At 47.6% G+C, this 15,493-nt stretch overlaps 3 protein-coding genes across 3 annotated transcripts; 1 reads left to right on the forward strand and 2 right to left on the reverse strand.

Moving 5' to 3' along the window:
• Positions 1–1,405: 1,405 nt before the first annotated feature.
• Positions 1,406–3,493, forward strand: BDV59DRAFT_206360 (nucleoside phosphorylase domain-containing protein; the record flags this gene model as incomplete). Its single annotated transcript, XM_073694786.1, has 3 exons — positions 1,406–3,089; positions 3,143–3,253; positions 3,303–3,493. The coding sequence occupies 3 exons, from the start codon at positions 1,406–1,408 to the stop codon at positions 3,491–3,493; spliced, it is 1,986 nt and encodes a 661-aa protein (XP_073542890.1).
• A 3,113-nt stretch (positions 3,494–6,606) lies between these two features.
• BDV59DRAFT_189231 (uncharacterized protein) lies at positions 6,607–7,071 on the reverse strand. The gene has a single exon (XM_073691565.1). It carries the CDS (start codon positions 7,056–7,058, stop codon positions 6,873–6,875), a length of 186 nt encoding a protein of 61 aa, XP_073542891.1. The 5' UTR covers positions 7,059–7,071; the 3' UTR covers positions 6,607–6,872.
• A 5,645-nt stretch (positions 7,072–12,716) lies between these two features.
• Positions 12,717–13,292, reverse strand: BDV59DRAFT_189233 (uncharacterized protein; the record flags this gene model as incomplete). Its single annotated transcript, XM_073691566.1, has 1 exon — positions 12,717–13,292. A coding segment is annotated over exon 1 (209 nt), but the record flags the coding sequence as incomplete, so codon positions are not given.
• Between the last annotated feature and the right edge of the window lie 2,201 nt (positions 13,293–15,493).

Below are 15,493 nucleotides of genomic sequence, written 5' to 3' on the forward strand. Positions count from 1 at the left end.
TATCTCCCCACAGCATGGGGTAGGACACTTGAGCCTTCTTCGCATAAATGCTCCGCTCCCAGACCGGACCTAAGCCAGCCTCGTCTTACCCCTGAAGATTACATGTTCGTTTTTCTTAAAGACAGACTAGCTCGTGGGCGTGGCACGGAGAGTAATCCAGAAAAAAAAAAGCGCAGATCATGGAAAACCGATCTGCGGGGCTCCGTGGTATGAAACGAATCCAACATGCCATTGCAGGATGGACATGCAGACTCAGAAACTACCGAAGCACTTAAAGAAGGCTGACGTGTTTCACCCCAGAGCTGAAACACTGGATATAATTTGGCAGGATTGTGGCATACCTCTTCTCGTATCAACAACCGGATCAACGCCCAGATTACGCACGAGTAAGGCAGTCGCGTATTCTGTGAATACCTCTTTGTGAAATATGGCCCACGGGCTATGCTGATTACGTTCAACGACTGTCCGAACGGTATGTTAATCGAATACAGCGAGATGACCTGGGTTTTAATCATGTACTTGGCCACGTCACCATAGGCCACGCGGCATTAAGGACTGTTGATGACAGGAAACAGATCGGCAAGGAGTAGGACGATCGTGTTCATGGAAGTGCAAGTCACCCTGCTATTGCAGCTCCATTGGAGCCTCGTACCTCCCTAGATTCTGAAATATCTAAATATCTGAAGCAAATGCACGGCAAAGGCGGCGAGAACCAGTCGTATAGTTAAGGACAAGGATGAGCCGGGAGACATTTTTACAGATTTGGTGAGTTCGTGTGGTTTGGGGGTGATGTGCCCAGCTTCTAGCCGGTTCGGGAAAGGCCGTTTCAAGTGATGGTTGCGATGTTGGATCTCCTGTTTTGATACTGTATTTGATGTCCAGCCTGACCGCACTACTACTGCATTAGGGCTAGGCCCGTACTGTATATAACCAGGTCTTACCGGCTCAGGTGACCCACAACAACCATCTCAATTACATCTATGTGACAGTCAATTAACATTGCGATACCGTGGACGTGGGACGGTTCCCACCAATCAGAGGGTGCAGGACCCTGATATCAGGGACCCGAAGAATTTAGCGGAGACCCCGTACACGGAGAATGCGCAGGCTGCGGCTTAGCAATATTGTTGATAGATCACCCACAGCCTCGTCCACATACCCTTCAATGGGGTGTAATGTTTTTGGGTAATTGTTCAACGTCTCTGTCGTATGACTTTAGCTTTGGCCGCAGAATGAAAGAAGGTTTTCCCGCGTTTTCCAGCCCGTCCTCTGAAGCATATCATGGTATATAAAGTGCCGTAGGGAGCTTTTCGCCAGTGGAATCGTTTTCAATCCTGCTCTTTCTTCCTCCATCTGCTCTGCTATACTTCCATCTCATCTCTTGCTTGTTGCCCTTCTCGGAACCATGCAAGCCAAACCCAAATGCCCCCCGCTTGGGAAGTTCACGGTTGGCTGGATTGCAGCACTGCACTGCGAGTATCTAGCTGCGAAACAAGTGCTTGACGTTGAATATACCCCGCCTGCCTTTTATGTATCGAAAGGAAGTGGCAACGTCTACACCTTCGGCCGTATAGGAGAGCACCATGTGGTGATAGCCACGCTCGGACGATATGGCACGCTCCCAGCCGTCGCCGTCCTGAACGGGCTGCAAAACAGGTTTCCATTCCTACAGTTTGTGCTCATGGTCGGTGTCGCTGGCGGCGTACCAACTGGGGGAGATGACATCCGCCTCGGGGATGTGGTAGTTGCCAACCAAATGGTCCCATACTCGGTCAACAAGAAGTACCCGAACGCAGCACAGTTCAATGGAGTCATCGTCCTACCGGGTGAGGATTTTCTGTCGGCCGCCGCCAAGGTTCGAGTAATGATTGAAGGAGGTGAGGTCGATCTGGAGAACATTATCACGGAGAAATTCGCCAAAAACGAGCGCATTCGAGACAGGTTCCGCCGCCCCGAGGATCGATCCGATCGTCTGTATCAACCCGGCTACGAACACACCAGCGACTGCGACTGCGACTGTCTACAGGACGAATCACGCGTCCCAGCGGTATTAGTGACCCGACCCGAACGAAAGCCGTATGATCGAATCAGAGTCCATTGCGGGGCGATCGGATCGGCCGATTGCGTGGTGAGGGATGCCATCGAGCGTGACAGGCTAGCCCGCCAGTTCAAACTTCTCTGCTTCGAGATGGAATCCGCTGGCTTGATGGCTAATTTTCCTTGTCTTCCGATTCGAGGCATCTGCGATTACTCCGATTCCCACAAAAACAAAGGCTGGCAAGGATACGCAGCGGCGGTAGCCGCCGCGTTTGCATTGAGCTTGCTTCACGTCGTTCCCCATCAGGATTGGCAGGCTGCTGGTCACCATATCGATGCGGAGGCTTTGCGCCAGCACATGGAGCAGGTGTTCGAAAGCGTCATGCACGTGATGTCCCCTCCTGGGGATGGGGAGACATTGACCCTAGAAGGCGCAAGGCAGGCCCTAGATGAGATTCGAGACACCGTCGACAAGCTGGATCAGCTGTCTGAGTCGAGGACGCAGGAACTCAGAGAAACCACCCAGTCCGCAATGGGCAAGAGCGCCGCCGAAATCGATCAAGCCAAAAGCCGACTAAACCAGATAGAGGTGGAACAGAAACACATGCGGGAATTGCTGGAGGAGCTGCGGGGGAAGATTGCACAACAGCATGAAAAGAGTCCACAGGAAGAACGGGAAAAGTGGAATACCGTCCATAGCGAGGCTCAAAAGAACAGCACATGGTTGAAGGAGAGGTCTGAATCAACTACTGCAGCCCTGGAGTCTACTGCAGGGATACTGAGCCATGTGGGCGAGCTCACAAATAACACGGATATCACTAGAACTGGCCGCCAGGTTAATGGCGCTACTGGAATTGCACGACGGGTCATTGATGGAGTAGAACGCGTCACTAAGAAATGGGGTGGAAACAGAGCGTCCCCTTCAACTGCATCTCCGAAAGCGAATTCTGCGACCAAGCACCAGTGTGTCAGGAAGGAAGCCCCCGTCCGGCGCCTCCCACCTCCCTTTGCAGCCCAATTCGCTCAAAAGCCCAGTCATGCTTGCCTGGGTGGTAACTCAAGCAGACCCCCCCTTCCGCCGCGGAATCTCGACCATGGGTCTCAGCATACCTCGAGACAAGAGTCCCCGCCAGAGTTACCCCCACGACCGCCGCGTTCCTCACCGGTGTCTCATCTACGTCCAGATATTCCCACACCCGACTCACAGTCGCCTCGTGTATGGTCTTTCTATGCCGATTGCTCCAAGTCAGTGCTAACAACCCCAGTCACAGTCACAGAGCTCTACCAGGAGCAGATCCAGCGTGACCTCGACCCCACCACCTTTGTCGTCGTCATCGTCAGGACTCTCCTCACCCCCAGTCTCGAAGGTCCGACCTTCAACTCCAGAAAAGTCTCCCCGTCCATCAGACGCGCGAGTCGCACCGCCAAAACCACCTCCCAAACCCGACCGTCTTAGGTCAACAAGTTCATTCCCGAGGGAGGAGGCTTAGCTGAAGAGACTGTAGAGGGGATTGACTGTTACTGAGAATGATGGTTGCGTTGAGCGGAATGTTGCGCAATAACGATGAGATACTAGCTTATAGAACCCTATACTCCTTACTTTTTGGTATACGTTAAGGTCCAAAAGATAGCAAAACCTGCTTAAATCCCTATCTCTTGCTCTTGTAATTAGGATCTGCGGAGACGCCCCACCGCCACCAGAGTATCAAGAGATATTCCTTGGTGATGTGATCATCAGTGAGAACCGTATTCCTTCAACTCATGCCATTTTTTTTTAAAAAAATTTACTGTCAGGTTGAATGCTACGAAGACTTACTACCTGTATCTCAATCACTGGCTTGTATTGATAGTGGTGCAGCCTTTCGGAGGCACAATTCTCGCGGCCGCCCCACTAAAGTAAGGTTGGACTTCAAGCCTGACACTGTTGCAGTCTCCGGACAACCTCTAGATAGAAAGCAGACTCAAAGTTCCGCTGACTGAGATCGAGTTCACCAGTCAAGCAGATCATCGTCGCTTCGCGATAGCGCTGCCCCATGAGGGAGCTCAGTGTTGGCACTTTTTCTTCAATGAGCCACCTCCTCATTCGCTCAGGTGAGAAACGGCCCTCAAAGCAGTCCGGCTTTTCTTCCCGGCATAGATCCTCAATGCATCCGCATTCTGCCAGCTCGAGCAAGATAATACCAAAACTGTACATGTCGTGCAAGATGGAGAACCATTCACGACTGACGGCTGGGTTCTGGCTATGTTCTGCAGCCGCATTTGCGGCTTCAACGGGTACACCCTGAACACATGGGTGTCGATATAAATTGAACCTCAGCTCGCATCGAGGCACCTCGGTCATTTCATTTTCCTTGTTGGGTCGGCTCATATCGATATCAATTAAGAACGGCTCATTAAAGTCCACAAATTCCGGACCTGGAGCGAAGTAAAGCACATTGTCGCTTCGAATGCCTTTGTGGTCCCAGGATGCTAACTGAAGATAGAGAAGTGCGATGGCCATCGATTGTGCAGCCAAGAAACGGTCACCAAGTGGAATATGCCGTTGCTTTTGCGCGAATACATCTCTGAGAGAGAAATAGGCAGGATGCTTCCTTTCGTACACAAGGCCATATTTCGTAGTGCCGTCGGTTTGAGTTCTCTCACGAGGGCTAAACAGTCAAGTGTCCGAAATTGTGCAGGTTTCCTGTCGGAGCGGAGCAGATAAGCGACATCTTTAATATGCTCCTCGAAGATCGGTGCGAAAGCGTTCTTGCCCTGAGAGGGTATAGTCTTCCATTCTATAAGGACATCTTTTCCTTCGAATTGGCCCTGCGCTCGATTGTTGCGAATATCGTTCTTAACGCCCTTCAGGCGCGATGCAGGAAGAACTCGAGGACGAGGTGATGGTGTGGACAGTCGTTCAGTCATTTCAAGTAGCTCTTCTCTGATCCATGCAAGCGCTGAAATTGTTCTTGCGTTCCCATCAACCTCGACCTTGTCATTTTTAATCGCCCCATCATCAGTTGCACTGCTCTCTCCCGCATACCCATCTTCCCTGAAAGCATCTTCCGAGCGCAGTGTCTGCATTAAGCCCCGGTCGTTTGACGTTAAAATCGTCCCCAACACAGTCGGCGCCAGTTCCAGGGTCTCTGGTGCACAAAAGAAACTGGTCAGATTATCTATCAACTCCCTGAGCTCCATTAGCCTCTTCGTGCAAGCTCTGGGAGCTTTGAGGGCCCACTTGATCCTGCTCCTCAACCCAGCTTCACGATTCGTAGCATCAAACGCGATTTGCATTGTTTTAACCCATTCTTGGTATGTTTGAACATCAGCCGCTATCTTGAACCTGTTTGTGACAGACGGCGCTCCGAGAAAGCTAAAATCAGTCTCCAAATTCTGTAGCTCATTCAGCAGGAAGTGAATAAGGTAAAGATAACGAACAGCCAGTTGGCCGTACACTCTAGAGAGCCTATGAGACTTTGTAAGATCCTCTTCCGTGCCAATGCACCACTCTAATTTCCACGTTTTCAGCCTCGCCGACTACATATCGAGGTGTACTTTGAATATGTTGGGCGTCCCAACCAGTACCCTCGGCTCTCATCCAAAAGTCACATAGTTTGATACAGCTGGATATGGCCGGCCTAATCAAACCTAGAACCACCAGTACGACCTCAGCCCCTGACATGATGCTGGGCTATGTTCTGCGTCGATAATGATGAGTTCAAGGATTGGTGAAAAAAGGAGTTGGCAATGCGAGATATCACGAGAATCTGTACCCAAAACTGTCAGGACCACCGTCGCTGTTAAAAGTGCAGTTGAGAGAATCCTGAAATAATAAAGGTGCAAGCCGATTTGATGGACATGTCAACGGTTATGTGGGGAGAAGAATTTAAATCCACACACCGTTAATGTGCACCCCTGGCGGGTGCAAATCGGCTTTATTATCAAGGGGAAAAAGCAAAAAAGAAAGCCCTTCTTTTCGACAATCCATGTTACGATTATGGTCGATACACGTGATTAGGTGAGAAGTTTAGTTCTAGCTTCAGACGACAATGTGAATCTACAGGAATCCGAGTATCAACCTCCTCACGAAACGGACAGTTTCTGTACGCCGCAAGGCGAGGCTCGCCATTCTCGGGTTACTTAGAGCGTATTCACTGGGTATTTGCGTTTTGCAGTGAGACTGGACTGTATCTTGTGTTTCACAGGGCATCAGTAACTTTGCCTATGCATTTATTGCTACAGGAGTACACTTGTTGGAGGTTTCAGTAATTAGATGCCGCTGATAGCGCTTTAAGCGATATTACAATGACTAGAATCTGTTTTGAGTGTCCTGGAGCTGTCACCGCCGTGCAAAATTCTTGCCAATTCTAGTTGGGCGAGGCTTGGCAAAACAGAGAGCTGTGAGTCTGTGCCATCAACGCCTACACCTTACGTTTAGACGTGATTGGTCTTTATTCTCGCACCAATATGGCCGGATTATTAAATAATCCTTAGTTAGCTTGTCAGTTAGTCTGGTTTATTTCCCCATCGCCCGAGCCACTCAGCGTCTGCTTAGCCTACCTTCCGTTCCTTTCTCACAGCTCTCCAGTTTCGATAAGCCTGGACGCAGCAGTACATTCTAAAAGTTTCCCTGTCTTATTTGCGGAATCAGTTAATAGTGTTGTTCATTCGTCGAGCAATATAGCGCTACTCTTGCACCATCGTTAGGCGCATTAGTCAGGATGGATGAGCATATATCAGAGGTTTTCCGTGTTTTGGACTGATGCGGGAGATGGCAGATCTTAGATCAGGCACATATTCTTTATTCAAAGAGGTATCAAACACATCTGGTCCGAGGGTAACAGGGTGGACGTTCATGTGGCGTGTGGAATGGAATTTCTTCGCAAGGCGATAGAGAAATCTAGAAACCTCCGGTATCTGCTAACTGTCGCAGTCATATTTAACAGGCGGGCTCGTGCACAAGAGTCCATGTCACGATTTCCAATCACATCAATCAATTCATTCAGTCTTTGAGTTCGATTCAGGCTTTGGATTCCCATTACCAAGTTTTCGAGTCTTGTTAGGCTTTGTTATTCAGTCCATGCATATACTACAGTGTTGCCAATCTCACTGCTTCTTTTACACATATTCCAGGGCTGGATCTCAGTCGAAGCCGATCACGTTCAGAACCCATAGATACGATTGCTGTGAAGATATCCTTCTCAGCATGTGAATTTCCTTTATCGTTTAGCTATATAATTGTCGCTGTGGTGGATAGGCCACTTACAGTTTGAGACACTTGCCAATATTGCAAAGATATTTTCAACCCCTCGCTTAATTTCGTGGATCAAGTCATTACCATATCGGGAAGATCTCCGGTTCACTGCCAGTAGTACATCTAAATTAAATGACTCCTGCCTTTCAATCACACAGACCGTAGGAATATGCCCTGGGCCATGATTAGTTTGTGTCACAATCCCAGTCTTTATCTACAGGTAAGCTGTACTCGTGCAGCAATGTGTAGTTCGGTATATTGGACGTCGCCGGAGCAGGAACTGGATGGGGGAGAGAATAGAGAGAAACATTCTCAGCACAGATGACTGTCGGAATACAAATGTAGCTTTCCATGTCCACATAGCAAAGATCAATTTCTGAGATGGTGAGTCGGTAGCATTTCCATGGAGAACTATTACCTCACTTCTGCAACCGTGGACTTGCCTTCTCTCCGGCCGCTTCCTGTCCACATTCCTACTTAATGCCCAACCACTTATGCTGAGGAGAAAAGATGTTGGATACTCTTTTATGGCATGCACCTCTGGGCAGCACCCATTAAACTAGTGACCAGCGGGTTGATGCTGTAGGGCCGGACGACCCATCTGGCGTCAATTATGTAATACCGCTAAGTTTCGGACAGTAGTAGGGACTTGAATTCATCTAAATTCTGGTTGACAGCATCTTTGTCATGGATTTTCCATAGATGAGGAAAAATTGAGGGTAGATAGCAGTGTTCATCCGATGCCATGGACGCCCGCAGGTATTTCGTAGAAGAATACAAAGCAATAGAGGAAGGAGGATAGTCATCTATTAAGAAGTCTGAGCAATGAACCACACAGTTGGCCCTTTGGTGCAGACCCCTTAGTCACGTGGACTCCTGCTCGGGTTCCTCAGACTCGCGCTTTATGGAGCATCTCTCTTCTAGCACCTTGACACTCTGACGGAGTTTTTTTCTCTGCTTTCAGGTTTCCATTTTCCGTCTTGAGAGGTTTGTGCAACAAAATAACTTCGGCGATGGTCTCGAGGAAACTTTCGCAGGAATCAAGAAATGTTCTGTCGTTTGGGCCTAGGCCGGTCTGCTAGGTGTGTCAACACACAAGGGAATGGAAATGAGCCAACATATAACATACGCTTTCACCAATCGGGCTGAACAGCCTTCGTCTTTTGCGAGACTTTCCATCATGAGCAGAGTCCTATATCGTAAGATATGAGTCAGAGCTTTGATGATACACCAATCACGATAATTGCCGTGGAGTTCGGCTTGGTGGCTCATGGATTGATCGATTCAGATTCAGTAAGTAGATTCACGAGGTAAGGATGTACTTCTGCTGCGCGCAGAAATCAATAAATTCAATCGTAAGATGGGCTTTATGGTTATCCATAAGTAGGAGGCGCCAGGCACCTTGCTGGCGCGCCCTAGAGACGTACTCAAAATGATGAAGCCATAGATAAGTAATTGCATCGTTTGTATAGCCACTTTCGGAGGTTTGAATAATATAATCGTCCGGTAGATTAGTCTGCGTATACCAATCTTCTAACTGGACTTTACCAGGAAGAACTAGTACTGGCGGAATAACGTCACCTGCCGCGTTGATACATTCAATCAATGTTACTAGTTCTCGTGAAGAAGAACTCGCTATATCATGATTTCGCTTAGGATTAAGCGTCACGATAGGCTCTGCGTGTCCCTGGCGAACACGAAACCCTGCTTCATCGAAATTCCAGAGATCTTGGTCTTGAATCCCGTACGCTTCAACCCGTAGAGCTAGTAGGTTATACCACTGAGAGATTATCTCCAGTATGACGCTTTAACTCTACTACTGGACGTGTTTAATCTTGAATTCAGGATGCTGCTTTACGAAGCGATAAATCCAGTTAGATGAATGTGGTTTTAGAGGCGTTGAATCGTCGCTATGGCCGCGAGCGAGTATTTCGTTAGCCGCGTCAAGAATTTCGGAAGGAGTCAACGAAACGTTGATCTGATCATATCGACGTATATGGTCAAATAGAGCGCTATATTGCGCTTCATTTAAGCGTAATTTTGTACGCTTCCGTGTTGATTTGCTTTCTCTGCCACGAACACGCGCTGTAAAGCGAGAATATGGGATTCCATATTGACGCGCGATTTTCGCCATATGAACAGGGGGTTTTTCGCCTTTTTTTTTTTTTGGTCGAACACGCGCAGGACCTTCTGAATAATCTGTTCTTCTGCCTTGTACGTCGATTTCATGATTGTGGTGGTGGGAATGGCTTCAAAATTGAATTCGTTGTATATTTAGAAAAAATATTGTGTTGAGCTGTCGATTGCGTTGAGCTGTAGCCGACCCTCCACCGCTCAGGTGGGGGGAGGCAACGCGACGGGTATAACCAATTCTTAGACCATATGAAGTTTCCAAATTTGACAATACTTATTGTTAGTATGGTCGATCATCACCCGTGTTTGTTTAGGGTTCCATAAAGGACGGCAAAGCGTAGCCAACGGACCGTCCGCAAGCAGTGTTTAAGTTAGGGGCTAGCGATGAGTCGTTGACCGAACTAAAGCCTTACTATTCTCAACTATATAAATCGCGTTTCTAGCTACTATATATGTTCGGAATTTAACCTGTACAAAACCGCCCTATTGCGATGGGGTATGAGCGCCGGGTCGTACAGATTGCCTCTCCGGGTCGAAGATCAGCAACCCCGCTTCAGCTATGAAGTGTTGGTTGTTCAGCTAACGAGTTGTTAACGATCGTCAATATTGTATTGGCTGTTTAATACGTTGCCAGGACGGCGTTTTAATTGTCTCCATGGAACTTCTGAGTGACAGGGATATAAGACCGTCTGCATGCTGTTATTGCGACAAGGCTCTCAAGGTCGAAACTCGACCTTTTCTTTTCCCAATTTAAGCTGGACTGCAACAACATACCAATAAGAAATAAGGCGCAAGGTTCGTTATTGCAATGTCGTTTGGCATGAGTTGTCCCACTTTTCGTGTGGCAAACAGCAAATTGAAACAATGGTGAAAGAATTGATATCAGTTTTGAACGGAAAACGATCGACAATGGTATAGCCTCACTACGCTGCGGCTGGCAGCGTTCCCTTTAAAAGACGTTCAAGACATTTCCCCTTAAATATTTGGAGGTTCGTGAGTGGTGAACTCTCAAATTTCTCCGGTCTATTAAGGGGTACACAGACCCACAGCCGGGCACAATGTTGTAATTTTGTTTTTTCAGTCGCTGATATTTCGAAGCTCGATTACCGAAACAGGTTTATCCGAAGGGACGCCGCTCCAGTCCTACATATGGTCACGATGTTTTCGCGAAATAAATACAGATCAAAAACCTCGCAGAATCCGGCGGTAAGATATAGGATATATGAGGCGCAATCCCCAGTAACTGCTGCCAGCGGACCCCTGAACACCGCGAAAAGAGTGTCCAGGGCAGTGAGTGATAAATCCACCGCAGCTTCTCAAGTCTTCAGCATTCCATGACGTATTCAACAACCGGACCGCGGATTTTTCGCTATAGCCGCCAATTTTTGAAGCTTTTCAACCACCAACGCAAATATAATTTACGCAATAAATATATGAAATAATACCTATTTACCAGGGCAATTTCGAATTATATGCCCTACTGTTCCAGAGCCACTGCAGCGTTGCGGAGCTCGTCGGCGAGGCATAGGAGTAGGTTCCTGAGGCTGCTCATTAAGCTGTCTTATCAAGCTGCTGAACGCGATTTTGACCTTCCTGTACGCAAATAAGGGGTCATTACCTAGTTCAGCACGCTTTCTTGCCATTTTTGACAATTTAGCTCGTTTTTAGCCTGTAAAGCCTTGATTTATTGCTCCAAAAGAAGCTTAGTTTGCATCGCCATTTGCGTGGCTTTCTCAAGATGTTGAATATGATCAGTTGGTCTGTACAGTAAATGCTGCCGTTTCTTATTAAGGGTGTTATGCAGGTTTGGACCTTTTTATCCAACTGCGAGTATCCTGCAGAGTCTGAAAAGCAGTGGAAATCGAGCCTTCAACAAGTGATGGTGTAGACATATGTAGTCGGAAAGTTTTGAGAGAACACGCTCTGGGTCAAACGGCTTGAGCCCTGCCCCTGTAAAGACGCTGCAGATCTTCGTTGAATTATATACTTTAGCTCGTGCATCTGGGTAGAGCGATAAACTTTATCGATATGATAGTTGCCGGCCATCATACAGCCCTCAAGAAGCTTTCCGTACGCCATTTTAAGCGGGCCAAATACACCCACATCGTGCGGTTGAAGAACCTGCAAAGCATGGGCAGGCATACGGAGACTGGTAATTGCATGTTGTTTGCAGAATTCATTGAATCTAACAGTTGAATGACTGCTATGCCATCAAGAATAAGCAAGTTTTTGCATCAGTCATATACTGCTTAGAGAACAGACCAAAACCGATTTCTAGCCAGAAACAGCCTGTTTTAACGGTATTCCAGCCATTCTGGCTAGTTGCAATGCACCAGGCGCTAGTATGTTTAAGTTCTTGAAGCCAGGCCGCTTGTTGGTAGCTTGCTTTTAGTATAATGACTGGTGGTAGATGTACACCTCAAGCTTGACCCGATTGTTTCAATAATTGTAACGTATCCATGATTACCCTAGACAAATCTGCGTAGATGCCTGCTGCGTTCATCTGCAGTAATCGCTTTAGATCCAGAGCAGAGTCCGATTACGAAGCCTGTCTCATCGAAGTTCCAGATATCGTTTTCATGTGTACCATGTTATTGAATAGTAGCTTGCAGTCTCAAACCACGGTTCTATAACCTTTGGGTCTTCCTGACTTGAGCGTTGATATGTCATTTGTCTTTTATATTGCGTACGAAGCTCAGGACAGCGTTTAAGAAATTTATAGGCCTAGTTAATCATCAGACATGTACCAGAAACCAGGATACAATGGCGACAAAACCTATTAAAATTTTGCCTGTTTTGGTGTAATTGCAGCACGCATAACCAGGAAGAGTGCGTTGCAGAGGAGGCAGAGCGTCCGAAATTGCCTCCTGAGGCCGTCTCATCATGTCCTGTCCGCACACAGTTCGATCGGCCCTGGCTGGGATACAGGCAGCTCGTTCGCTTGTTTCTGAGCGGTCCTATGGTGATTGTCGGTGGTAGGCTCCAGGAGCATGGTCCGGCCATGGGGCATAATCATACGCCGCCTCGCTTTCCGTTCGCATAAGGCCCACGCAATGGAAGCGAGAGTAACTATCCCCAGTGGGACACCAAGTCCTGCACCTATCGCCGTGTCTTTGTAGGATGCGCTTTGCGAACATGACGTTGTGTCGTTCGACGAACAAGCCGTGAGGTTGGACGCAGTTGACGTATAGTTGGCAAGGCCAGCGACACCATACATAATTGTACCACCAGGAATGCTGAACGGATTCTGCGGGACGTTGTCTGGCAAATCACTGCAGGTAGTCTCATTGGCGTCTGCAGCAATAGTGTTGCAGCATACAGAGAATCCGCACCCGTCCCGTTTAGATAGACCACAGCAGCTCCAAAACTCGGCTGTGCCAGATCTAAATCTCTCACCACTGGGTATTAGCAGCAAGGAGACATTGTATTTCCGATTATAAGGGGCTCTTCACTCACGACAGACACTAGGACAAGCAGAACCCCAGTAGACATCAGTGCAGCTTCCACGGGACAAGGTGTATGGTTGAGTAGTTGATAAGCACAGACCATTGCTGAGGCATATAGAATCTCTCCCGCAACATGCCCCAGTACTTCCGTCCGTGCTGCAAGGCGTGTCCAACGTGGCTTCGGTCTTCTGATCTGGGTACCAGCATACAGTCATATTGCAGTGGCAAAAGACAAGCTTGTTCTTTTGGGTGGCGCGGGGTGGATGAGTTGTGTTGTGTGGGGAAATGAAAATTTGATATGGAACCACAGAAACTAGTTCTCTGGGGTCATCTAGGCCCTCTAATCCGTATTTATTATGGGCAGGTACCGAAGGCTCAACCGAAAGCCACCCAGCGGTGCCCACTCCCCATCCACGCGATCCTAGCCAAACAAAATTCTGTGACGATCCCAATCTCCTAATTACAGTGGGGGTGCAAAAGTGTTAACACCCCCTTTTCGCGCTAAAATGACCGCCTTTCTATTTAATAATACTGCCGGTCAAAACAATAAATCGCGTCCACACGTCTCTAATTCTATATAGAATCATATTCATAATGCCCGGTAAAGAACTACACCCTACACTGCGTGCGCAGCTATATGAGCTTCATTCAATTGGCTGGGGATATAAGCGGATTCATAAAAAGCACCCAGAAGTCTCATTATCTACTATTCGCTATACTATTTTCAAGGAAAGAGTACGCCAAAAACATGGATCTTTACCTCGCAGCGGCCGTCCTAAAATCCTTACTGAGGATGAAGAAAAGGACTTAATAGAGATCTGCAATCAAGATCCTCATATAAAAATGCGTGAACTACGTGCTCGTATCGAGAATCGTGTCTCAATTGATACTATTAGACGTCTTCTTCGCGAACATAATATGCGGAAATGGCAACAGAAAAAACGGCCCGAAATCACCGAGGAAAACGCGAGAAAACGGCTCGAATGGGCACTTCAGTATACCTCCTTTACGCCTGAAGATTGGAAACGCGTTAAATAGACTAATAAATACTCGGTAGAGCGCGGTAAAGGCGCGCGGTTACTTTATACCTTCAATAGCCCTATTCGTCAGATAATTAAGCATAATATCCATGCTATACGCTACGGAAAGGGCGTAAAGCAGATATTTTAGGCTAGCTTTAGCTTCGATAAACGGACTAGTCTTATATCTCTTGACGGAGATCCTGAAGCTACACGTAGAGACGTTACTGCATAGGTTATATCTTATATATACGAGGCATGGTTGCCAGAACTAGTTAGACCAGGCGATATATTCATACACAACGGCGCGTCTGTACATACTACACATATTATTAGACGTCTGCTTAATAAGATAGGTATAGAAGTCATAATATGGCCACCTTATTCGCCTGATTTAAATCCAATTAAGAATCTATGGGCACTTATAAAGGCAATTATTTATAAGCGCTATCCTGAGCTTAAGCGAGCGCCTAATACTCAGGATACTCTAGATCGTCTGATAGAGGCGGCTAAGGAGGCCTGGTATGCTATAGATAAGAGGGTTCTGCAGAATCTATCGAATACTATGCCTCATCGTGTGGAGGCTATATTACGCGCGGAGGGCTGGTATACTAAGTACTAGGCAGAGAGGTTTAGCTAGCGCGGTCTATACCTAAATAAGAAGGCGGTCATTTTAGCGCGAAAAGGGGGTGTTAACACTTTTGCACCCCCACTGGTGATTATGTCTTCCATACCTAGTGCTTACGCTGTGATTATCGCAGACCCGAATCAAAGACGGCGCAGCAAAACGAATTCAGGTTTCTGCGCTGGTGAACGTGTCGATAACGCTTGGTGGGGGCAGCAGTTCAATTTGCGCCCAAGAGTTGTTTGGTCCTCCCCGTGTCCCGACTGAAACGCTCAGCGCCACAGAATTCATGGCGGGAACCGGTTGTGTTGATCGACGTAGGCAGCGATCAAAAAGAATAATCTAAGCACTTACTCTCTCAAGCACGCCTGGGCATTTATTTAAGTATCTTCCCTTGACTGGAGGCATTAGACTAACAGGGCAGGAACCTGAAGCCGGGAGTCTCCTACTATCAATTGGTCACGAGGAAGTGACGGGAACATATTACTGCCACCTCCAGCCATGATCTTCGAGACAACCGCATCGCAGTCTACATTAGTATGATGATGTCCGTCTTCTGTCCCCCAGCGCCTATTGATGGCAAGGCTCATCGGATCGGTCGAGGTGCAATATCGTTCACCTGCAACTTGTAGAAATTTCTGTCTGCTCTAGTCTGGGCTGGATACACTGGGTGACGATGAGAGCATTTTCGAAGCTCCAATCACCCCCACGTTCGTGGTTCTTCCTCACGCCATGATGGACTGATGGACTGGCCAAAGAACCCGTAGCATCTGCCTCTACCAAATCATAATACTATATTCAATTTGGTTAGGGAAAGCCATACAGAGCAAGAAAGCGGAAATGGACATTTCATAATACAATATGGGTTCGAGAGACCAAACGTACCGAATAGACAGAGCTTCGTACGCGGAATTCATTCTGTATTGAATCAGACTGGCTGGAAATCCAATATACATTCATCTTATATATATATATATATATAACCCTTCATGTTTTC

The sequence above is a fragment of the Aspergillus ambiguus genome (assembly GCF_047715705.1).
Source record: "Aspergillus ambiguus strain CBS 117.58 unplaced genomic scaffold BDV59scaffold_63, whole genome shotgun sequence".
Classification (NCBI taxonomy): domain Eukaryota; kingdom Fungi; phylum Ascomycota; class Eurotiomycetes; order Eurotiales; family Aspergillaceae; genus Aspergillus; species Aspergillus ambiguus.

Coding starts and splice junctions, on each gene's coding strand:
- BDV59DRAFT_189231 (XM_073691565.1), bottom strand. CDS start 7,058: ATGGGAATCCAAAGCCTGAATCGAACTCAAAGACTGAATGAATTGATT.